Below are 25,228 nucleotides of genomic sequence, written 5' to 3'. Positions count from 1 at the left end.
CGGAGTAGAGAGAGAACGATACACTATATGTTTCACTTAGTCGAAACACCTTCCACTTATAGGAACTGTTCATATACAAATATTATATTTATGGGTATATCGATGTTTTTTCTCTCTCTCTATCGGCATTTTGGGTCCACTTGAACAAGATCCCATACCTCCACAATCTATATTTAATATTAACTCTGTGGTATGCTCAAAATACCAAAAATATTAACTCTGTGGTATGCTCATAATACCAAATCTCGGCTATCATACCATAGATGTATTGCTTCAGTTGGCTTGTTGGCAATTAGACTTAAATAATATTAAACCTACTCGATAAGTATACGGAATATCGAATGAACTTAATCGATTAAATCGGAACACCCCTACCCCTGCAGAACTGAATATGAATTCAATATCAATAATCTCAGATTGTAGTTTGTTTTGATGTTTTGTATTGCTCTTTTTAATAGAAATAAAATTTTAATTATGTTATCTAAAGTGTATAATTAAAAACTAACCGTTTATCTTGCTATGAATTAAATAGTAAACTAACTACATTTGAGAATCTGAAAATGAGCAAATTAAGTATACGTCTTGTGTTGGGTTGTACTTTTGTCATAACTGCCCTGTTAACAACCATTATTCTTGTTCTTTATCATGTGTTAACAGGTAAAGGCGAAAGAATAAGCATTGGATGGTTTCTTGCAAATACTTCACCTCATATGTGGTGTTGTTTAGGTAAGTTCATATAAAAAATTATTCTAATTAAATTAATTTTAGTCTTTACTTAACGTAATAGTAAGTCTGAAATTAAATAAACTATATGAGCCCATAGATATTCTGTGTTACAGAAATCTCGGAAAAATATGTAAACGATCAGGATTTTAAAATTATGTACTACAATAACCAACCAAATTATTTTTAGGCATTGGTTTATCAGTTTCCCTGTCAATAGTTGGAGCTGCAGTGGGCATTCACACTACTGGAGTGAGTATTGTTGGAGGTGGTGTTAAAGCACCAAGAATAAAAACGAAGAACTTAGTTTCTGTAATATTTTGTGAAGCTGTAGCTATATATGGATTGATTACAGCAATTGTATTGTCTGGCTATATGGAAGAATTTACTTGGAGTTTGGTTATCAATGACCCTTTTCTGTACTCCAATAATTGGTTTGGAGGTAATATGAATAATTACTTTACTTTTCCATAAATAGTGACCTAAATACCCATATGAAGTTATCCACGGATTTCTACCAAGAATATTCTTTTATAAAATAAACTCAACTTTTGAGAAAAAATATGAATAGATGAGACATATAATGACATTATAATTTTACTACAAATAAATTAAATATTAAGTGAATAAAACATTTTTAAACATTTAAAAATTCATAAAGTTCACATTTGAGCGCATCGTCGTTTAGATATCAATGCTCCAGACTTTTTTCAAATTTCTTTTAACTATTGAGAAAGACCCTTAACAAAGAACCTATTAACAAAAATTTATGATGTAAGGATTTTTTATAACGTCAAAAAAGTTCATAAAGCTGACGTTTGAGCGCTGACGCGCATCGTTCATTTGGTATGAAGGCCCGAAAATTTTTTCAAACTATTGCAAAAGACAATTGATAAGGAACCTATTATCAAAAAATTGTTTTTTTTATAATGCCAAAAAGAATTAATAAAGTGTACCTTTGAGCGCTGAGGCGCATCGGTCGCTTTGATATTGAGGCCCCAAAATTTTTTCAAATGTCCTTTAACTATTGCAAAGGAAACATAATTAGGAACCTATTAACAAACACTTATGATGTAAGTATGTTTTATAACATAAAAAAAATTTATAAAGTTTACGTTTGAGCGCTGATGCACGTTGTTTGTTTTGATATTGAAGCCCCAAAATTTTATCAAGCTACGTTGTGGATGCTTTTATTAAAGAAATTGAAAAATGAAATCCTGGAAATGATAAAAATTTATTTCTTGTCATTGGATGTTGCTTTATATAAATATGCTACAATAAATTATAGAAGTGTAGTTCGTGTCAATATTAAAAATATTTTATTAATAACATTTTACTATTTTCAGGATATCTAATGTTTGGTTCAGGACTTTCTGTTGGATTGGTCAATCTATTTTGTGGTATGGCCGTTGGGATAGTTGGGTCAGGAGCGGCATTGGCGGATGCTGCGGATTCATCATTATTTATGAGAATACTAGTAATAGAAATTTTTGGAAGTGCTATTGGTTTATTTGGTTTGATTGTAGGAATCTATATGGTTTCTAAAGTTCAGATGGGAGACAAAATTCATTAAATAATTTAATAAATAGAAGTAAATATGCGTAGATTACAATTTACTTATTGGTATATTTGTTTTTTGGCATCTTGTTGTCTTTGAAGGGTAATATTGATTTTCAAATTGTTTTGCAACAGTAAATATTTATAATTATTCTATATTTAGAATGATTATTGTTATTGTTATAACTATTTTTAAAGACATTACTGTGATTCTTATCAAATTGCTGTCTAGATTGATTGAGACTTTGATTCAAAATGGGAGATTATAATTAGTAAAAAACTCAGTTACTTTATGCAGCAAGCTGCATGTTTTAAGTTGAATGTTTTGTAAAAATACTTCCTCTGATTCATTTACACGTATATGGAAAGGAAGGGCGATTATATTAATTTAAATAAATCAGATTTATTCATGACATTTTAGTATTAAGTTTCTCATTTTATGTTTATATAATACATGAAAAGAAACTTTTTTGTTTGAAGATAACTATAGAATTTTATGTTAAATATATATTGACACTGTATAGAGAAAAAGACAAAATCTTTATGAACATACAAAAAATATAAACTCCCACCACAAGTTCTCCCAGTATCTACCAACCATACTTCAAAATGTATTAAAATATTAACAAAAATATGCAAAATAATTTCATAACCACAAGTAACTCTAGTGAGATAATATTATTTTGAAACGTTAGTTGAGGATTGATCTAAAAGTAACTCAGGCAACACTGAAATACAAGAGAAAAAATTGAAAATTTTCAAAAAGCCTACAATTTATAAAAATATATGCAGTTAAAATGAAAAAATATCTTTGTAATCAATCCTTTGCAAACAAGTTTTAAAAATTTTATTTAATAGATGAAAACAACAGGTTGTAAATTCTATTTTTATTACTCTAATTATTAAAATACTTGGAACGTATGTATGTTGTAAATTCAGAAAAGATTGGTATGACTTAATCGAATTAGATGAAAAGGATGTAACTGATAAACCCACTTAAAATGATTTTAATAGCCCCTCTTTAACTGCTACAATGATATTTTGAAGTTTATACAGATGAAACGCATATTGAAACTACAGAATTTGTATAAAAATCTATTTTATAAAAAAGTTGTAATTGATCTAAGCCACAAATAAGTAGAGATTGAACAAAACCATTGAGTAATAACATACCTACAATAACATATGTAAATAATTGGTTAAGAGAGCATGAAACTAAAGTTGAGACGATTGAAATGAAAAGTTTGAGAATAATAGTGGGACAAATGAAATAGGGCATAAGGAAAACACACATCAATAAACAACAAGTCAATGGATGTGGGGAGGAATGACAAGGATAATAATAGAGGTAGACGCAACCAAGAATAACTCAAACCAAGATGAAAATTGATTGTGAAGATAGAAAAAATCAAGTGAAACCTGTGTGGTATTTGTCAAGTACAGAAAAGCATGAAAAGAGTGGGTAGAAGAGGACACGGAGTCTAATTAACGCCTGGAAATGTATAGGAATAAGAAAAGAAAAAAAAACGTTATAACTATGTAAAAATTTAAACTTCTTCCCATTAAAAAAATTGGCGCATTGTTTACATAAATTGTAATATTTTTAGATGTGATATCTACACCATTTCAGCATAATTCTTGAACACTTTGAAAACATTCGTCATTACTCATTATAATATAAAATTATTTATCATGTTGTTGCTACACCTGATATATAGACTTAATCACATGTAAAAGGAAATTGTATTTTATTGAACTAAATCGCACAGAAAAAGAATATAAGTTGGAGTATGTTATAAGATTTTAGCCGGTATCAATTTTTTTCCTAAGGGAGCTAACGTCCTATAAACATGACGCTGTTTAGTGAGGTTTTTAAACATATTAAAAAATCAAAAACTGCTTTCACATTTAGAAGTTTGGTCATTGTATAAGCTTGCAATGAAAAAATGTTTAACAAAGTTTTTTATTGCTGTTACAAGTGTTCACAGTGGAAGTGGCATCTAGTTACTTTTTGTATATATCAGTTCAGTATCAAAATAAAAAGCATTTTCCAGAAAAAAATCACTCTTCACTGATTTCTCAATAAACATCAGTTTGAGGTACTTCATTTAGGGAGAACTTTCGAATAAAGGTAAATTATGTTATATGGACATAAAATCATACATTAGAAGTAGTAAGAATAGTTTGCGTTTGGAAGGATTTCTGAAACCGTCTATTTTTTTCTAGTCAAGTATGCTTAAATATAAGTAAGTTGTAATTTGAGCAACATACATGTCCACAAGAATAAGTAATATTAAAAATTAACATATGTTGAGCTTATCTCTTATAGGATGGTGTAATAAAATGTAAAAAATATACATAAAAATTAAATGTGCATTTTAGTATAAATTAATTCCACATAATATAACTACATAAAGAAATTAATATATAGATACTCCACTTTCTAGACTCTAGAGAGTCTGAAAATTATATCTAGTCAATTTTTTATTTGTACATGACTTATTTATTTTAAATTGTCATTCGAATATTACCTCGAAATATTAATAATTTTAGTTTTTTTCCAGCGTGTTATAAGCTTTCAATATTTGTAGTATTTAATGTATAAAAATATAATCATCAAATGCAAGATTTTTTATTTTAATTCCTAGGCCTCCAACAATAATCACTTGAAACCCATAAAATTTATTTGTTAGTAATAACAAATTATTACTATTTGTGTTTTAGACTGGATTCCTTTATTACAAAATATTATTCATTCCTAAGACTACTGTCAAAAAATGCTTTCTGATGAATTTCATCAGATAATACCTACTTATATAAGATGTGGTTAAATAAATACCAATTAAATTTCTCATTAACATTTATTGTTCAATCTTTATATATGACATACACTCTACATAATATTGCACACAAGATTTGGAAAATTGTTGAAGCAAAATGTAGCTAAAGTTTTGTTTTCAGATGCCAAACAAATTAAATATTCCAATAAAAAGGTTCATAAGATAAATATTTTTCTTCGCTACAAAATTGTTATTTTTTAAAAATACACACATAATTATATGTTTATTAATAACTAATCTATACATTAAGAGCATTCATCATGTCACTAAAAATGTAAGCATCAATGGTGCTTTTAACTTGTCAATCATTAATGTTTGGTATTGAAAGCTAAAAATATATGCTTCACTATTATCAGTATGTTATACATATTTTGTAAAGGACTAATTCTCAATTAATACTATTTGTTTGGGAATCTAAATTATCCCACTTTATTTGATGCAGTCATCTCTTATCAAAGGAACCGTCAATATTTTATTAGAATTTCTTCAAATAATCTCAAATGAGAATGTAATAAATTCCATACAGTTAGTTTGAGAGTTAATTATACTGCTGTCTTCTTCTAGCTCTTTGTTTGTCAAATCGAAGTTCCATTTCTTCCAACACTTTAGGGGTGTAACGAACTACTAATTTTACAGATCCATGAGCTTGTTTCAAAAGTTCCACTGCTTTTTCATGGTTTTCTCCATCAACAGACTAAATATAATAATTTATTACTTGTTATAGATTGGTGTAGGTTTGTAGAGAAACTACTTTATATAGCAAGTGCTGGTAAATTCTTAAAATCGATAAAATATAAAAAATAACACTAATTAGAGATGGAAAACTTGAACATAATGAATTTAATCAATATAAAGCATTGTGATAAAAATTGTTTTGGCCCTTTTTTCAGAGTTGCCACAAAATATTCATAAATAAGCTGTTTATATTGGATACCAAATTTTCTAACTAATGTATACAATCTATAAAATTACATGGAAAATATCAATGTATGAAATAGATTTTAAAAAGTATGTTTTCTCTTCATTTGATGACCCATAGCTATTTTAATTTAGAGAATTCAATAAAACTAGGTGACATTTAATTTCAGTCATAATAAAAAAAAGGCAGCAATATTCTAAATAATAGCCATGGGAAAAATTACTTCTATTATTTCACATACTTCTATATTTCATGCAAAAGTTGCCACTCTTATTAAAATTAAAATCAAACATCTTATGTGTAATAATAAAATAAGGGCATGTTGAAAGTTTATATATTGATTTAATATTTGTTTATAAATTATCTTCTAAGGACTGCAAATATGTACTCACCACTCCATTTACACTTAAAAGCTGATCACCTCTCTTCAATCCTCCATGCCTATCAGCTACACCTCCAGGTATAATTCTAGATATATATATTGGCGAATTCTGCTCTTTACCACCCATCACATTAAAACCAAGCCCTTCATCAGTTTTAGGTAATTCAACTACTCTAGGATGTGCATGTCCTTCACTTGCTGCAAATGCTGCTACAGTAGCTTTTGCTGTAGCTGAAGCTCTTACATCTTGAGAACCTTGTATATCTACAGTTTCATATACGTGTTCATATACTTCACGAACTGCATTGAGAAAATCGCTTTGTAGAACCTTTTGGAGAGCCGCAAGTTTTGTTGCAGGTACTTCTCCACTTTTCTGAAGTTTTTCAAGAAGCTCAATCGACCTCTTTATATCTGAAATATACTTATAAAGTTTACATACAACACACATTTAACTAAATTACCTCTTGAGAGAGTTAAAGGTTCGCATATTTGAGCCATGGTGTATCCGAATTGTTGCAAATTCAATAATACAGTCTTTCTACTGAATTCGACCTTATTAAATACATAAGATAATATTTTTAATCTACGACTTCATTTTAAAACACTACAGAAACGTCAACATACAACTTTTAACAAGAAGTCTTCTTTCTTAATTACTTCACGACAAACTCTCGGCGTTTAGATTTGTGGTGTGGATACTTCTGTACTCACATAAATTATCATGGTTTAACAAACGCTATTATTATATGCCTATTTTTAAAAATGTGTAACAATCACAATTTTTTAATAATATCAAGTCTATCAAGTCTACACGTACAAATTACAAAAGCAGCATTCCTACCCCTATTAAGGCGTCGGGTGAAATATCTATAAAATTAACAATTGAACCTGTATTCAAGAAAAAGAATCTAACCTATAAAATTTTGATTTGTTTATGATTAGTCATTTATAGTTGATATCAAAAATCTAGGTATATAATAGAAGATGCCTCCGATATTAAAATTTTTTGAAAATGTAGATCTAAATGAATTTACACTGTTAATTCCGAGCGTTTCAGTGGGCAATGTTCCACAGTTAACATTGGATCTACTCATTAAAACATTCGATTTTCAAAAAATTGCATCGTTGTGGCATCCTTCAATAGTTTCTTCTGTTGGCGCAGATCCTTATGATTTTAGTTCACCTAAAATCTGTATGGCATGTGAATTGTATTCAAATGAAAAGTTAAAAGTGGCTTGCATGCAGTTGAGGTCTACATTAGATTCAAAAATGGCAAACAAATTTTTTGAAGACATCTATAATTGTATAAACAACTTGAATTTTAAGCAAATTATCATTTTATCCAGTGCGTTCGATTACGAATTACCGAATATTAATAAAAAGAGATTCTATTTTTTGGATAATTTGCAAAATAATGTGTGTAACATACCAGATATGGAGCAACTAGACAAAGATCTATCTGGCAAATATCGTGTAAATGGTGCAGGATTTGCCTTGAATCTATATGCAGTGTTATCAAAAGGATTAAAATGTATATTGTTGGGAAAATACATCAGTGAAGGTGATAATCGACCAGATGCACAGGCCGTGTTAGAAAAAGTACTTCAGGTGTTACATGTGAAAATGCCAAAAATGATTCAATATCCTAGATCTTGGGATTTGGTTTTTGGTGGCCCTCCACCTATTGGAATATATTGAACAAATTTATAATCATTATCAATTTATTGAATATAAGTATTTGTCATAATTTGTTGTATTTTCAATTCTTATCCTACTAAGAGTAGAATATATATTGTCAGAACCAGGACAAATATCACCAAAACCATGCTAAAACAAATTAAAACTTGTTTATTCATTTGATTTTTCATCTCACAATCTATTGGTAACAGATTTACTTGAAACTATTTTCTTACATCACTTCAAAATGAAAAAGTGGAGAAAATATGTTTTTTCAGAAATAGAGACCAGATTAACTGAACTAATAGTTGTCACTGGGCATTCTGTTTATTGAATGAATGGTAAAAAGTAATTTTTGTTTGTACTTAATATTGTTAGGTAATTAGTAAAGTTCAATATTGAGCTTTTAATAGTGAAATACTGTCTCTCATAAATAATGTAAAAACTCCTATGCTTTAATTTAAACATGTCATAAAGTGTTTAGGCTAATCTCTAAAATTCTATGAAGAATAGCTTCACTTTCGTTTAATAATTCTCTCTGTTTATTGGCGATGCAGTACGTTTTTATATTAAATACTATGGAGTGCGATAAATATGAAATTAGTGCATTTTTAAGATATTATTAGAAACAAAAGTCCAGAGTAGCCGTAGCTGCAAGAAAAATATGTGACATTGAAGGGGAAGAGGCAGTTAATAAACGAACAGCGCAGCGTAGGTTTAATCATTTTAATAGTGGAGATTTGATGCAGGTCGTCCACCTGCGAGGCATATTGAGGTTAGAAGGAAAGCAGTAGAAAACCAACCTAGTAATATCACTCGCAGATTATCAGACTTCATTGAACCTTATAAAGATACCATACCTCGTCATTTAAAATCATTTGGTAGAGGTAGTAAAAACATCAAATTATCAAGATGTAGAGGTGTGAGTTCCTCGTCCCACCATAATCAGTGGTTAGATAAAGGACAATCACCAGAACCGGCTCCAAATAGATGTCAATTAGAGTGGAAAGTCTTGTTGTGTGTCGAGCTTTCAACTCCGATGTATATAGTTGACAGCTGATGCGGATGTATGAAGAGAAATATATAGGTTTAGTAACTGATACCTGCTTCTCTTATAAGACAAGGATAAATCAAAAACTGCGAAAGTTACGCAGAATGGGATCAAAGAACTTGGTGGTATTGAAATCCTACCACAGCCAACATTTTTCAGATTACTATTTATTCAGATCCATGGCGAAATTCTTGGCGTGGGAAAAATTTTAAAACAAATGAAACGTTGAAAATGCAGTGCAACAATTTTTTGCTCCTAGGCCCCAAAAATTGATTTACCAAGGTCTTGGAGCTTGCTGAACGTTGGGTTAAAACTATTGAAAATGATAGACTTTCTTTTTGTACGAATATTTTATAAACCAATTGAACATTGAAAATAGACATTATTTATGAGAAATCCTCTATAATATAGGTACAGATGTAGTTCAATTTGTTTAAAATATTTTATTATTGCCCATTGAATGTATTAAGTTATTTAATCAAGATTGGTGGTTCAGTTTCCACTGGTTTTAATAAATAATTTTATCAAATTCTTGTTGATTTTTAAGAAATTTATTATCTCAAAATAAATTTTATGCTACAATAGTTAACGACATTTTTTTCTATATGTACGGTTTCAATGAAACATTTCATGTAATTACTTGGGTACAATTAGCGAATTGCAAAATTTATATGTACAAGGGTATTAGTAAATACTTACAATAAAAGCAAAATGGTTATTATTTCAAATCTAGCATCATATTCATCATCCAACATTCCATAAAATTATGAAACTTCTAATATTTTGACAAAAAAATTATGATTTAAAGCTAATATCAAAAACAAAAATTCAAATGCAAATTAATAAATCTGATTGGTAGCCTTAAACAGATATCATCATAACAGAACATTAAAAAATAAGTACTATCACTACAAACTTGAACATTCTAAAAATTCAAATATTTATTAAAAAATTTATTGCCAAAATCATTTCTATCATTACTTTCATGCAATAAAAACGAAATCATTTCAAACTACAGAAATGTGTTAGGAGTACCTCTTAACTTGGTAATTATAGGTAATTGATCAAGAAAAATATTATATGCGAAACTAATTTAAAAGTAAAGAAAAAATTATCAATTCTAATAATTATAATGAATGAACTAATTGATATATGACATTGTAAATTACAGTTTATAATATATAATTAAATTATATTTTTATCCGAAAAAATAATGCATGAGAGAATCTTATTGATCAAGGTTTCAAGAAAACATGCACATAGAATCTGAAATAAGCTCATAAAAGCGGCAGCTAATCATACTGCTGCTATACGGTTAGAGTTCCCGGTGATTCAGGAATATACTTTCCCAAAAAGTAGCGCAAAAGTATTTTAATGGCAAAGAACCTTCCAGGAAAATGCTTCTACAAGAAATAGTCTCATGAGAAAAACCCGATAGAGAAGTACCCAGGCGGATTCCTATGGATCACTCTAAATAATTACTCCGGAAAACTGAATGAAATAAGAATTATTCTTAGTAAAAATGTACTACTTTCTCACTATTTTTGTTATAGAACAACGCCGCTTTGAGAAGCAACTAATAAAAAATAAGAAAAAACTCAACTAGTTACACAATATTCTGCTTTCACACGCCAACGTAGAAAATGTTTAGACTAGAAACTTGTAGGAATGAGGACATGACCTTCCCAGACACTACCTCTGTACTTGGAAAGAGATCTATTGAGGTTATAATGTAACGTTTATTCACTCTAAATATAAATATATCAACAAGTAAAAATGCTCACAATTTATTTAAATATACATTTTATTCAATTCTATTACTTTTTGGTCGTTTTAATAATTAATAATAAAATACATCACAAATTGGCAGTAATTAGACTCAACCTAAATCTAAATTACACGTTTCTGAAACATGGATATCTATTGTTCTTCTCTCAGCATAACCCTCTTTCTCTAATGTTGATCCAATTACCATCCTTCCATTGAGATTCTTAAGCTCTACTTTTAAAGGGGCATTCGAGGACCTAGAATATATATAAAATTTTACAATACTGCCTATTTATCATTAAAAAAAGTCAGTTAAAATCTTTAAATATTTTATATCCATGCACAGGAAAATTGGATTTGCAGTCATTATCTGATTGTGGCAAATTTTTAATATCAATAGCAGCAACGATCGACTGATTTTTAATAGTGACATTCAAAATGCTGTTTCTTATTTCCCCTTTGTAAGTGATTTCTACACAGGAGATATTGCAAAAAACTAATAATGTATGAATTTTACAATAGAGTATAGCTTGAGCACTGTACTATAGGAGACGTTGGTTCTCTAACAGTACATCATTATCACAATTGAAGATATATAATCTACAATTATGTTTTAAAAATAGATTAAAATTGCAACAAAGTATTATAGACAAAAAAGAAATTATGAAAAAAATTGCATACTATTTCAAATATTCAATAATACTCCTGAAATAATTTAATGCTGTTCAAGAACTCTTCAATCATAAGTATCTTGATTTTCATCGAGATTATAAAGTAAAAGCAATGGGATATCAGCTTTTTACCCGAAGAATGCAAAATAATGAGAAATTGTGTAGATTTATTGAGCCAATTCAAAAAAACCACACGAGAAACAAGGAATTTTCAAGTTTTTCAATATTTGGAATCATTTAAATATTGACATATATAAATTGCGTTTCTTTAAAAATAATATGCCATATATACTTATAATTTTGTACTAGCAATACGTTGTACTCTGTGTTCCTTTTTGGTTGAGACTGCAATGTATCTCAGTATTAAATATATATATTAAATTTGGATAAGGACGAAACGTCAAATTTTATCTATCTTTTAAAAATTATTAAAAAAACTAATTTTGAAACAGAAGAGACCTAAAATCAAGAACATTTAGAAACAAAAAAAATTTATATACGCCACTGACTTTTATGTAATTATAAGTGGTTTTCATTTTATCTTATATAGGACCTGAGAAATAATAACATCTCCAAAAATGAACATTTTTGTTTTCGCCTTGTATTCAGGAACAAAAGTGTTAGAAAATTTTAAAAAGTTTTACAAAAAAGTGATACAGGGTCGCGAAAACCGTATGTTTATATCTTTAATAATAGCTGAAATATAGTGCAGTCTCAACCAAAAATGGGATCCAGTGTACACACAATAGGTGTAGATTTGAGAGAAACAAACAAAATTTTTCAAATTTTTTACTCTAGAATAGATAAAATTTTGTATCGTTATATACTCAATAGTTTTCATAGTTTTTTAATACTGTAATACAATTTTACACTGTTTCGAACACAGTCTATACAAAGTTATTCACAAATATTTTTTTTTGTAGTTACTTACTTTGTTGTGGCAAGAAAGTTGTGCAAATACAAATTTTCATTGAAGAATTTTCTGGCATCATGAGCTGAGCTGTTTTTTGACATTTGGTAGTTATAAATGTAGAATTCAACCACCTAAAATGAGTAAATCATTATGGGATCATAAAAATTAAACTGGTATTAAAATCATTGAGAAAATAATGTTGCAAGTAAGCATGACATTATATTTATAGGTAGTAAAATCGTTAAATCATTGCAATTGTTATTCTACATTGCTATTAATCAAATTGGAACACTGTCACCCATCTGAGAGAATATTGGAGGCAATTAACCATAAAGTAATTTATAATTCCCTAAAAACAATTCATTAAAAGCAAGATGGGATAGTGCAAGACAACAAATAGGTTTTATTAGGGAAAGTTTTGAAGGAAGCTACACATAATGAAGTTTATAATTTCCATAAAAAATGTATTAAAAGCAAGATCTACTGAACCCATAATAAGGAAATAATCACTAGCTGCTAACAAGCTCGTAAGGAAAACAAAGGTTGAAGGATTGGCAATAATGTGCTGAGTACTTACTTGGAAAGGTAGCTGTAGAAAATGTGGTTTTATTTTCCTTACTGACTCAATGGAAGCTGTAATATTGTCGCCTGTATCCACTATGAATAACTAAAATGATTATTTAAATAGAATAATAAATAAAAGTTTATTTATTTTAATAAAAAATATATAAATTATATACCATAAATACCTTTACTTCTGCTGCAACCCCAGTTTCATCTATTCTTATCTCTCGTACAATTGCACGTAACCATTTTTTACATTTAACTATAACAATTTCTCCAATAGCCGGTGCTATCTTATAAGATTCATAAGTCTTAATAATTTGAGGAGAATTCATTTCTTTTAGCAACAAGTTCATGTTATAGTCTAGAGAGTATTCTGAAATAAAAAGTTGTTTTTATTATAAGAAAATTGGTTTCCACATTGAATTATTGAGTCAAAAATTTGATATACATTCTTTTAGACTTTTACCATATTTTTTATTCAACAAATTTTAGAAACCGTGTAACATATTACTTACTCCCTTTTTTATGAGGGTTGTTAATAATTTGTCCATAGAATCTACATGTATCAATATAACTTGTGATAAGAATCATGATTGTAGAATTAATTGGAGGTAATATCAACGAATACATAGCTTCAGAAAATATATTTTCTTTGTCTGTTGTAAAACCATCTGCAAAAAAATTTATTATCAATCAAATTTTCAAATATATTCACTGTTTACCTTGTGGTAAAAAAAAATGTTCTAATTTACAGTGTTTTCCTTTATAACAAGTTCCATCGGGTTTTGTGAATCTACATATTCTAGCCTCATCTCTTGGATCATATCCAAGTACAGCTTCATTTATATTATCAGGTTCTACAGTGTCTATATCGTGTAGAAATCTGTCCAATTCAACATCATTTTCGTTATCTAAATCTGAAGAAAAAATTTTGTGAATACACATACTGGAAAACTTATCAAAGACAGGTAAAACACAATTAACGCTAATGGTATTTATTAGTTCCTAAAGCCTAACAACTGGATATCGTCAGGTAATAGTGAATTTCTGAACATGGAAAGTATGTCGGTGTAGTCACAGTGCTTGAAGTCGAAGTAAAAAGAGCAATTTTGACCAGTTCTGGCACAACAAGATTATCTATTATATAGATATAAGACGGTTACAGGGTTATACTATACGTTCAATACAGTGTGTGTACTGCAGCAAATAAATGGATTTAGTCCTTTGTGGTGTATCAATTTATAGAACTATGTTGATCATAAGGAGAAGATTTTCAATAGCTAATGTTGAATGTGTAAGAAAATAGCTTGCAAGCTCTTTTCATTTGTATAAATAAAATGAGAGAAGTTAACATTAGCTTTTTACATTTGAAAAATGTAATATTTGTTACTTGATCCAATCATTTCATATTTCATCTTTTGATAAATAAATTGAAAGGTAATTCCAAATGAATACTTTCAACATTCAATACATTCATTACATATCAAATGAAATACTTCATAAAATTTCACAATCATTTATTAATATCAAAATAGAAAATTACTTTTCAAACATTATTAAAACATTCACATCAATACATGTTAACAATATTAAATATAACTTCGAATAAATTTATAATTTCATATTAAATTACAAATTAACACATTTGGTAGTGGCCGATGAACTTAAAAGTAGTTTATTCAGTCACTATCTTGCTTTGTGATTAATATGAATACTTAAAAAAAATTCCATCATACGTCTTCACTACTATTCACATCCCCTGTAACAGGAAAAAAAAACTTCCATGATGAGTTTAGTACTAAGATCACTTATATTTAAATGATAAGAAAATTTGTTATGATCAAACTAACACAATCTAAGGGTGAAAATTTTAACTACTAGTTTAACATACGTCACAAAATAATGGGAAATCTCTATTTTACTAATGGCGCTCAAAGTTGCTCATACTTAAGGTATTTTATCTCAAAATCAATGAAATTTCTAGATTTAGATGCAAAAATATAAATTAGGAAATTTTTTTAATTGTAATGTTATATTATATGTTACAATAAAAATATTAAATTATTAAATTTAAACAAATCGGTTTTCAACAGTGATATTATGATTCTTTACATATAATAACCTCAACGAAATATGTAGGACTCATAGAATAAGTGGTATGTTACAATATATTTTCTTCTCGAATATTTTATTCAAAGATTCTTTCATTCTAAGACTAGACAAGTAATTCTATTGAAGCAGAAAAAAAAAGAAATCTGCCATTCCTTATTATAAGCTGACATCAGCAAACTATAAGAAAGTTAACTAAATCAACATATTTATAGCCGGTTTCATGATCCTACCCCAATTGGAACTTTAACTAAAGGTTCCTTTAAATTAAAGGGTCTTTTAACTTAGTCTTTAAAGTGAAGTGGTCCCATATCTGATTTTTAACGGTCTATAAAGTAAAGGCTTCTTTGAGTCGTTAAAAGAAGGTTCGTTACGAAAAGAAACAAAATAAAACGTAGAAGTGTGCGTTGAACAATGTTTGTTTTGTCATTAACATGTATTTTGGCTCGATCAACATATTAACTCAGATATTACTACTGTACTTTTAAAATATATGCATTATTCTGAGCTATTTTACATTATTTCAGTTAGAAGATGTCGCGGCGGTAATGGATATTTAATTCAACATATAACATTTATGATCAAACTACATTTCTATTCACGAAAATTACGACATCTGTTAATTTTCTTTCAAACTTCAATAGAGGTATTATGTTGTTTTATAAACATTAGTAAGAGTTAATTGAAATGTCCCGCTTTACAAACCGCTTCATCTTATTTTAGTGGTCTGCTTCTGACTAAAACATATTCCAAGATGTTGTTTCAATTTTCGAAATTTTTAGACCATTTCTTAAACACAACTTTTTGTTCTAACCACACAAACACGTTTAGGAAATAACGGAAATTACAAAAAGAAAATCTTACAAAAATCATTAAAAGCACATAATAAAACTAAACAACATCAAACACCCTTACAGATTGTATTGTTGTTCATCGCTAGAGAAGCCACATTCAGTGCCATCTAGTGACACGTAATTTTTACCAATTAAGATTTCAACTCAGGTTTTCGAAATTTTGAAACTGGATAATTTTTTCGTCGATGCATTTACTAGACGAATTGAAAAATAGAGGCATTTTGCTATGGGTACCATAAGAGACAAAAGAATTTTAAAATGTCTGTACTTAGTGTTCCAACTATAAAAAAATCTGAAAGGGGCAAATATGAATATCGGTTGGACAAAGAGACGGGAAAACTGATTTGTCATTTTGACATTTAGTAAAACGTTTTTTTTTTAGAAAGTTCGCAGCGATCAGAATATAAGTTTTTGCCGTGTATCCATAAGGGGTAAAAAATTGTACTTTCCTTGGTTGGCTTAAGGTATTGACATAGCTATTCAGAACACATGGCAGTTAGTCAGAACAGAAGATCAGCAAGTGTTTCAACTTGAATGTAGAAGAAACATAGCCTACAACATTTTGGAATCGTTCTAGAAGAAGACAAAATGGGGACCAACAAGGCAAAATCCCAGTGCCATATAAATTTATTTGAACCGTTATCATATAAACGATTCAACCGATTTTTTAGAGAAGAGCAAGACAGAAGAGCGATAGAGCGTTACTGTAGGTTAAATAGAACTTAGTCTAATCCATTATTTAGATAAGTATTTTTCTTGTATATATAATATTTTATTTATTTTTTTTTAATTAATTTTTTATTTAAAAATTTGCGTTTGATTACGAGTGCTAGTTTTGGCATTTTTTTATTCAACATGTCAAATGTCTAGTAAAAATAGTAGGTAAAAGATCGCTTGAAACTTCCCCTTCCATTCCATTCGAAGACCACGCACGGAAAAAATTGGCGGCGTGGAGGAAAAATGGCGCAGCGTGGAAAAAAAATGCGGATACGTGGCGTAGCCAGACGAGCCAAAACGGCATAAGCAACTTATACGGGGCGCAGTCAAAAGGACGGTGCAAAAATGCTTTATTTAACGTAGAATTTATACAGGATGTACAAAGATGCCATAAAAACTTTAGAATCTCAGATATTATTGGCTTCTTATCAGACAAACGCCATTGTGATGAGTAGAGTTTATTCAGGATGTACAAAGATGCCTTAGAACGTATTTTTGGTCAGATTGGGAGAAACGCCATTGTTTAAGGTAATATTAATAAAACTTGTAAAAATTTTGTAGTGTTTTCAAATCACTAAAACTGTTAAAACATTTGTTTAGTTAATAATTTCCATTGTAGATGCATTTTATCTGTGGAGGAATTTAATCTCCACAGGTAGAATTCTGATATTCAGCAGTGTGCCACAAAAAGTATGAAAAACTATTATACACAAACGCTTTAATGAAAAAATAGACTCTAGTCTCAAGATATGACGTTATGACCATCTTTAATTTAACAGGAAAAACAGTCTCTACGTGGATACTACAAAAAAAGTCTAGTTTTTGTGTGAAAAATGTAATATTCATTTACTCCCAATAATATATAAAAATATAATTGTAATTTTTTATTACAATATATTTTTTTACTTATTTTACTACTATCCTTTTAAAAGAACATGTCATATATAGACAGCTAATAAAAACATTTATATTTTTTACGTTAAAATAAAGTAAAACCACCAACTATCTTAAAAAAAATAGGTAAAATAAAAAAAAATTTTAGTAATTTGTGGGTTAACAACATTTTTTGGATACACGAAGTGTATCAGTAATTTATATTAATTTTTGTAAAATAATATTTGAAAGTAAATATTCTTACAAAGTTATAAGAAACATTTTGAAATACTACTTACAACCTTCTACTATCTGAACAGCATAGTTGCCATCCATCAGCAACTGTCCTATGGTATCTTCAATATCTTCACATGAGAAATCAATAGCTACTGAATTATTGCTGAAAAATATATTCACACTGTAATGAATGTATTGGTGATTTATTGAAATTGATCAAAAATCAAGAGCATTTATACGAAAAAAATATATAGGGAGAGGTGTTAGTACTATTCCTTCTAAGGTATCCAAATTTTGTGTTGAAATAGGAAGGTTTTTTTAGAGTAGATGCTTTGGCTTCCTCCCAGAATCTCCAGCTGCCCTCTGCCATACCTATTGTTTGAAGTAACCTGTAAGAAAGCCGATCACCAATTTAATGTCGTTTCTGGACTTCTCGAAAAGTTCGATCATCTCTTCAGTTCGATGTTGAGTAGACCAAAGTAGAACTATGGTCCAAAATATGGAGCTGTTGCTGTCCCAATATATTTCTCCAAATATAATTTTAAAAGCTTAGCTTTTAAAGTACACGTACAAAAAGGAATCCCAATTATTGATATCTGGACATCACGGTGGTGAGTTAAAAGGTGTACTTCTATCTACCCATTCATTTGGAAATACAGTAATGAGTTACATAAGAATAGGCCATGCAAAGTGGAAAAGAGCACTGTATTGTTAATACCAGGTGTCTATATTAGCATGTACAGGATTAGAAGAAAACTTAGACAATAGAAGTACTAAATCTTTTTGTAAGAATTTCTTATACCGTACATAGTTGAGAGTTTTATCAAAGAATATTAGTTCTATCATTTGATTTAAAATCCATACTCATTTACTATTTCTGGGCGTTTAGTATTAGAGTTAATGACATTCTTGATATTATAGTCCTTCCTAGTATGAAATTTCGGATGGTGATGAGGAAAATAAAAAAGTAATAAAAATTGAGACATTAAAAAGTAAAACAATAATAAGACACTTTCATTTTAAGTCATCAACACTCAACATCAATCAAAATTTAATTAATATTATTGATAGAGAGCATGGTATAAAACCTTGTTCAAGCAGACTTGGACTGCCGATAGAGAAAGAAAGAACATTGGTATACCAGTCTCTATATCTCTCTGCTCTATTCCAACTGAATATTTAATATAAACACTATACATAAAACACCAATCAGAATAGAGTAATGAGAGGTAAGCTGATGCTCTTTCTTTTTTTCTCCATAGAACAAATCTCCCTATCCTACTCTCTCTCTTAAATATTATTAAATTAACTCTATATGTGTACCGACGGCCCTTCTTCATCCATTGTAAATTCTCGTCCGTCTAATATCGACAATTTCATTGATTCACCTCACTATTTAACATAAACTTGGATTCATGAGAAAATAAGATATTTTATAATAGATTGTTGTTCATGTCAAATATTTCAGAAAACTGCAGTCTTGAAGCCATTCGGCTTGTTATGTTTTTCTTCAAACATTTTGAATATTCATTTGTGCGTGTATTGTAACACAGTAGTCACTTTTGATTCATTTATTCTAACGTTAAGAGTTTTTGAAGAAAATAATTTGCTATCGACCTGCCACTTCATTCAAAAAATTCAATAAAACCTCAGAATGTATTTGAATGCTTCTTCTACATATCTACACCTTAAATCAAAGTGAATTTTAGTAAATTTGTAGTGATTTTATTCTTTATATTCGCTGGTGAGTTTGTTTGCTTTTTTATTGTGCTTACAAAAATTTCAGTTATCTTAATGGATTTCCTTTTGTTTGAAGCAAATTTTGTAAGATAGTTTTCATATAAATTCGTATTTCTATTTATTTGGGGAACTGAACGAACAGAATAGATTTCTCTTTGGTTACATTTTAAAAAATATAATTTCAGTTTTCTTAAATGTTAGAGCTAGAACTCCTTTTATTCAAATTTGTTCTTTAGTAATTTCCATCTGTGTTCCCGTTTCCTTCCTCATTTTATTTTTTTCCCGCAGTTTTACAGCTGCCGGGTTGGAATTTAAATCATACCCAAAGGTCTCAACTGGTACACCACAAACAAACAAATTCAACTCAACTCCAACAACTGGAAATTCAGTTGAAGGCTGCCTTATCTTTAATATATAAATCTGAGTTGTTTCTAATTTATAACTACTTTTATTATTTGTGCACTTTTGGATAATTTGTTATTTTTTCAATAAATTTATTTGTTGCTGAAACTTTTTTTATTGTTATACAGCAATAAATATTAATTTGGATAATCGTGTCCGGGGATAGTTTTAGTTTGTTTAGTTTTTATTATTAATTGAATTTATAAGGTTTTTACAGATTTTCCACCTTTTGTATTCACTTTTAACGCCGTTCGTTATAAAACTGGTGGCATCCAATTTAATATCAATTGTCCACCTCATCTGACTACCAGTTATTTAAAAACCTTAATCGAGGCTGAATACCATTTCCCGAGGAAGTCTTCTGTCGGGAAAGTTAAGGTTATAGTCGTTTTTCAGCACCATCTTCCACTTAATCATTTGATTTACATATAAATAAATATAAACTTTTAAGCACAAAACTCACCTTTCCCTGGAGGCATACACTATTGTAAAACAAATGCCTTCACAAAAACTGTTCATAGCTTCAATGGATGTTATAGGCCAAGATGTTAACTTATGTAAACGTGTTGAACCGGGAGGATATAGCTAGAATTATAAGCATCAATATTACTGAATATCAAATATTCATGTTTATTTATAACTTTTAATATATTAACAAAATAAAACTTGACATCTTTTATCAACATGAACACTACTGAACACACTGTTTACACCAACACTCACAATTACAATGCCTGACGCGCGTTTCGATAACCAAGTTATCGTTTTCAGAGACTGAAGGTAAACTGTAAGCAACGTAAACAGTTTCCCTTCAAGCTCTGAAGATTATAACTTGGTTATCGAAACGCGTGTTTAACAGTGTAACTGCGAATGTGGTAGTGTAAACAATGTGTTTAGTAAGAATGTCACCAATGGTTGCACAAATTCCAATTTAACGTGAATACTAAGTAGATAAATTTTGATAGTAGCATTGTTGCTACAAGAGTTCTATCTTTATTGTTTTATATATATTATGTAAATAGAAGAAAACTAAATGTTATTTTATCATTTGAAGAAATATTTGAGTACAATTCAATCAACAATAAGTATGGAAATCCTTACCAAAGGAAAATGACACCAAATGGCTAGCATAGGAACAGAGCTCAATTCTTCAGTTAGATTAAGTAAATTTTTGTAAGACACCAATTCCTTGTTTCCATAATCTACTAAACGTACCAAAACATCTTCATTTTCTTCAATCTACAAATTTTTGATATTTTATATAAAACATATTATGTACATAAAAGCTGAGAAAGCATAAGCTACTAAATAAAAAGTAATTTACAAATCAAATCCAATTTACTAAAATATTGATTACACACTGATATATACAGCTTGGTATATAAACGACATAAAGTTTGCTAGAACACTAAATTGACAAAAATTGCACCAGAAACCTAATTATTCTTTGAAACCTTTATAGGTAGACAGTTTTGCACGGGGCCATTCTTATATTTTGTTACCCATCATTATGTCACGTAAAATAGGTTCTGGTATAGAAAATTGTTCTTTTTTTTTGAAACCCCTACAGATGGATGAGGAGCCCGTATAACTGGCAATAAAAAGTTTACTACAAATGGCTTAAAATTAATAATACAATACATTAATTGTATTGACTCACTGGGTGAATGATTACAGCTCATAATTCGGATTTTTAAATAAAATATTTACTACAAATTCATTTTAATTTGAATGCAAGCTAAGTACAGATGTATTGAATCATATTTCAAGTAGACAGCTGCTTTTTTCTTTTCAAATAAGAACAGATTAGTACCTTCATATGTGTTAGTTCAACTTTAAAATCTAAATAATATTAGCAAGTTAAAAATTTATGTTTGCATATTACTCACTTTTAAAATTTCAACACGATACCAAGATTCATTTTCGATAAGTGCTAAACAAAACCTCCCAACTTTAGCTAGAGCTTCTTGTTTTGAAGCATAATTGACTGTCTCAACTTGCTGACAATAATTATTTACATCTGTGGCAATTTTCTCTACTGACATTATATCAACATGTATATAAAACTCATCCGGTGATTCTATGTGACTAACAATACAATATTCACCAACTTTAGGTGTTTCTTTAAATTTGATTTCTGTAAAAATAGAATTGTTGAGAAATTCATATAGGCCTTTCAATAACATTTTATTCTAAGCCTATGTCAGGTCCAATCTATCGCAGTAAAATTGTTTTTTGAGAAAATTCCAAATATAATTTTTTTTAGTTTATTATTAAATCAAACTGTAGTATATGGTGGATTATAACCCCCACTATTGCAGTAATCCAATCGAGTTAGTGAACAGATCTATATCTAGTTTTTCCAAAGGAAATATTCAGTTCTAATATTTTGTCTATAAAGATTATTTGCTTATTAAGATATTCACAAGTATGATTATAATTATATATATAAATGTATTCAAAATTCAGTATAAATAAGAAAATTTATACCTATATGAGGCAACTCGATTCAAAACAAATTTTCTTAGAAGTAATGATACATTAAATAAGTATTTCAAATAACATTTACCATATTTAATATTCTTCTGTTTCTTACTATCTTTTATGACATTATCTTGGGCACGTGGAATGAAATTATGTATTGTTGTCCCTGATCCTGATGGTTTTAAAGTGAAATCTTCCGATAATTCAAAAAGTCCAGGATTTTCATCTACTTTTGATTTGAAATTATTCAATTTATCTAAAGCTGTGTAATTATGCAAGTTTTTGCACTCATTTTCAATACTTGTATCTATCTTATTATCTATAATGGAACGTGATAAAATTGAATCAGTCAACTGTTCTTTATTTTCTATATGTTCTATCAGCTCATGTTCACTATCTACCTCCTTCAACTGTTTGAATTCAGTATTGGAGTCTTTTTCTGGAACTTCAAAATCTCTTTGAAGACATTGATTTGTATGTGAAAAAGAGCTGCCAGGCATTGGAATACTTTTGGTTGTAACAGTCTGGAAGCAAGTGGAAGCTTTTTCATAGAAGTCTTTTATATTAGACAGATTTTGTTTATTTAAAAATGTTTGCCTAAAATCATATGAAGATTGTTTCAAGTTTTGTTTTTCATAATTTTTATCTTCTAGTTCAGTTTCGTGAGTTTCAGCTAGTTCTTGGCCAAAAGATAAAAGTTCTGTTGGAGTTTTTTTGCTAGAATCTGAAACAATTATTCATTATATAAAATTTATTTATATATAATCACATAATATAATTTTGAATTCAATAAAATGTAAATCTAAAGGCAGACATTGTTGCTTTTTTGCAGTAATTAGTTTTTTATCTATCTCTTTTACTTCATACTAGAATTAGATTTTAATAACACATCAGTTTAATATGTAGTATAGGTAATATGTCAAATCAGAAAATATTTTGTTATAAACAGGAATAGAAGAAATAGAAAAAATAAAAGTAAATTTAAAAATCTCATCATAATTAGAGCTCAAATAATCCACATCTTTCATCTAAAAATATTCAAATCTATCAGGTACATTCTCATATCCCTCAGCAAAGTTGGATTATTATTTCACTTAGATAGCAGCTTTTACAAAGCCTTGACAATAAACATTTTGTTTAAAATAATTCCAAAAAAAAATAATAATTTGGGTATAAAACTGGAAAGCCACTTAATCACACTACATAAAGCAATTATTCATTATTAAAAATATTTTCCAAATTACTTCAAAACCTTCAAACTTCACCTTTAAGCACTGAAGCAAATATTGCTTCCATTCTTTTAGATTTCAAAGTATAAGTAAAATTAAATTGTGCTTTGTCTGAAATTGGCAAGGTGATATGATATAGTCTATTGGCTTAGAGATTAACAAAATACGTACATCTATCTTCTAATTGAAATTATTGCTTAATCATTAAAATTAAATCTTTTTATTACTTCATACATTACCTAGATCATTATTTACAGGTGAAACATCTAGCGTCTTAACAATGTTTTCTTCTAATAGTACATCTAAAATTGAATTTATTTCACAAAATTGTTGATAAACTTGTAGAATGTATCTTTGAACATGAGAAACATGCCTGTGTTTAAGATTTTCCCTATTTCCTTTCAAATGATTAGCTTTAGCAAATACCTGAAAATGACAATTTTATATGGTTTTACATAGTCTTTTGAATTATTTTACCTGATTAAGAATCTGATTTAGATTTTCCTCTATACTTAGTTTTTCATCTGCTATAAAATCTACTGTGTGCAAAATTTTACTCAGCTTTGATTTCAATCTATCCATATTAGAAATTGAAGTGTTGTTTTCACATACAGCCTTTTATCATTAAATTGAAATAATTCTAGCAAATAAAAACCTTTATATTTCTGTAAAAATCCTAAAATATAAGGAAAAACAAAACTACTCCACCAAATACAATAGACACACGTATAATCGTAAACTTCGATTAATGAGAATCTACTAATCGATTTTCGTTGATTGGTGAATTCCGAAATATGATAAACAGTAGAAATGACGTTATAAATCGACTCCATACTGGGAACGTTCAATATAATGGACATCGTAATATATAAGGGTTTGCTCAAGTAAACGCTTGATATCATAGATCACGCTTTGAATATCAATTAAAACAGTTTAAGTTGGTACAACTGCATTGACATTCTTGTCAATATCAATTCTATTAGTTTTATTTGTGTCATGAATTATGTCGTCACCACAGTATAAGTATATTCATATGCTGTGTCGTCACCCAACATAGGTTCCTATAAGAAAATACTGACGGCACGCATCCCACAGTCGATTTCCTTCAACAACTCTAGCAAGATCGCCTATGTTCTCAAGAGCAATAATATAAAATGCGAGTTTAAGAATACTCACTTTCAGTTGAGTAAGATATATTTCTATTGTAATTATCTTAATGGGGGCCGCTCACTGGCAACTTTCTTTAAACAACTTTTTAATCACAAAAATAGAACACGTTATTTTATGAGACCCCCACGCACAGGCGATTATTTAGTTGCGGCAACTAATTAATAACTACAGGTTCTATTCTCCAGGCAACTCAATTGTTGTCGGTACAAAATAAAACACACATGATCATACCTGAGACTGTCCACTGGCGATTAAAGTTGCTTGTGATTTCACAGTTTGATTTGTTTGTCTCGTATGAACAATGAAGCTAAACGTTAAATTATTTATCGAAGCTGTTAAATCAAGG

General features: G+C 29.0%; 4 protein-coding genes and 1 long non-coding RNA gene across 5 annotated transcripts; 3 read left to right on the top strand and 2 right to left on the bottom strand.

Annotated features, from left to right (window-relative positions):
* Positions 1-353: 353 nt before the first annotated feature.
* Positions 354-3,727, top strand: LOC130890849 (V-type proton ATPase 21 kDa proteolipid subunit c''). The gene is made up of 3 exons (XM_057795225.1): positions 354-726; positions 914-1,165; positions 2,070-3,727. The coding sequence occupies exons 1-3, from the start codon at positions 561-563 to the stop codon at positions 2,294-2,296; spliced, it is 645 nt and encodes a 214-aa protein (XP_057651208.1). The 5' UTR covers positions 354-560; the 3' UTR covers positions 2,297-3,727.
* A 1,400-nt stretch (positions 3,728-5,127) lies between these two features.
* LOC130890850 (protein lin-7 homolog C) lies at positions 5,128-7,206 on the bottom strand. Its single transcript, XM_057795226.1, has 3 exons — positions 6,883-7,206; positions 6,432-6,832; positions 5,128-5,814 (listed from the first exon to the last, which is right to left on the bottom strand). The coding sequence occupies exons 1-3, from the start codon at positions 6,917-6,919 to the stop codon at positions 5,659-5,661; spliced, it is 594 nt and encodes a 197-aa protein (XP_057651209.1). The 5' UTR covers positions 6,920-7,206; the 3' UTR covers positions 5,128-5,658.
* Positions 7,207-7,326: 120 nt separating this feature from the next.
* LOC130890848 (proteasome assembly chaperone 2) lies at positions 7,327-8,168 on the top strand. The gene has a single exon (XM_057795224.1). The coding sequence runs from the start codon at positions 7,406-7,408 to the stop codon at positions 8,117-8,119; it is 714 nt and encodes a 237-aa protein (XP_057651207.1). The 5' UTR covers positions 7,327-7,405; the 3' UTR covers positions 8,120-8,168.
* A 2,700-nt stretch (positions 8,169-10,868) lies between these two features.
* Positions 10,869-24,508, bottom strand: LOC130890847 (uncharacterized). The gene is made up of 13 exons (XM_057795223.1): positions 24,190-24,508; positions 23,952-24,138; positions 22,569-23,207; positions 21,889-22,136; positions 21,101-21,238; positions 20,463-20,584; positions 17,920-18,020; positions 13,790-13,984; positions 13,583-13,738; positions 13,250-13,440; positions 13,078-13,167; positions 12,519-12,631; positions 10,869-11,173 (listed from the first exon to the last, which is right to left on the bottom strand). Exons 1-13 carry the CDS (start codon positions 24,292-24,294, stop codon positions 11,029-11,031), a joined length of 2,430 nt encoding a protein of 809 aa, XP_057651206.1. The 5' UTR covers positions 24,295-24,508; the 3' UTR covers positions 10,869-11,028.
* On the top strand, positions 16,252-17,447 carry LOC130890851 (uncharacterized). Its single transcript, XR_009058795.1, has 2 exons — positions 16,252-17,275; positions 17,367-17,447. It is a non-coding gene; the product is annotated as an uncharacterized LOC130890851 (long non-coding RNA).
* Positions 24,509-25,228: the final 720 nt, after the last annotated feature.

Source organism: Diorhabda carinulata, chromosome 2 (assembly GCF_026250575.1).
Source record: "Diorhabda carinulata isolate Delta chromosome 2, icDioCari1.1, whole genome shotgun sequence".
NCBI lineage: Eukaryota > Metazoa > Arthropoda > Insecta > Coleoptera > Chrysomelidae > Diorhabda > Diorhabda carinulata.
Note: the sequence above shows the minus strand (reverse complement) of the source record. Positions and strands in the feature narration are given on the sequence as shown.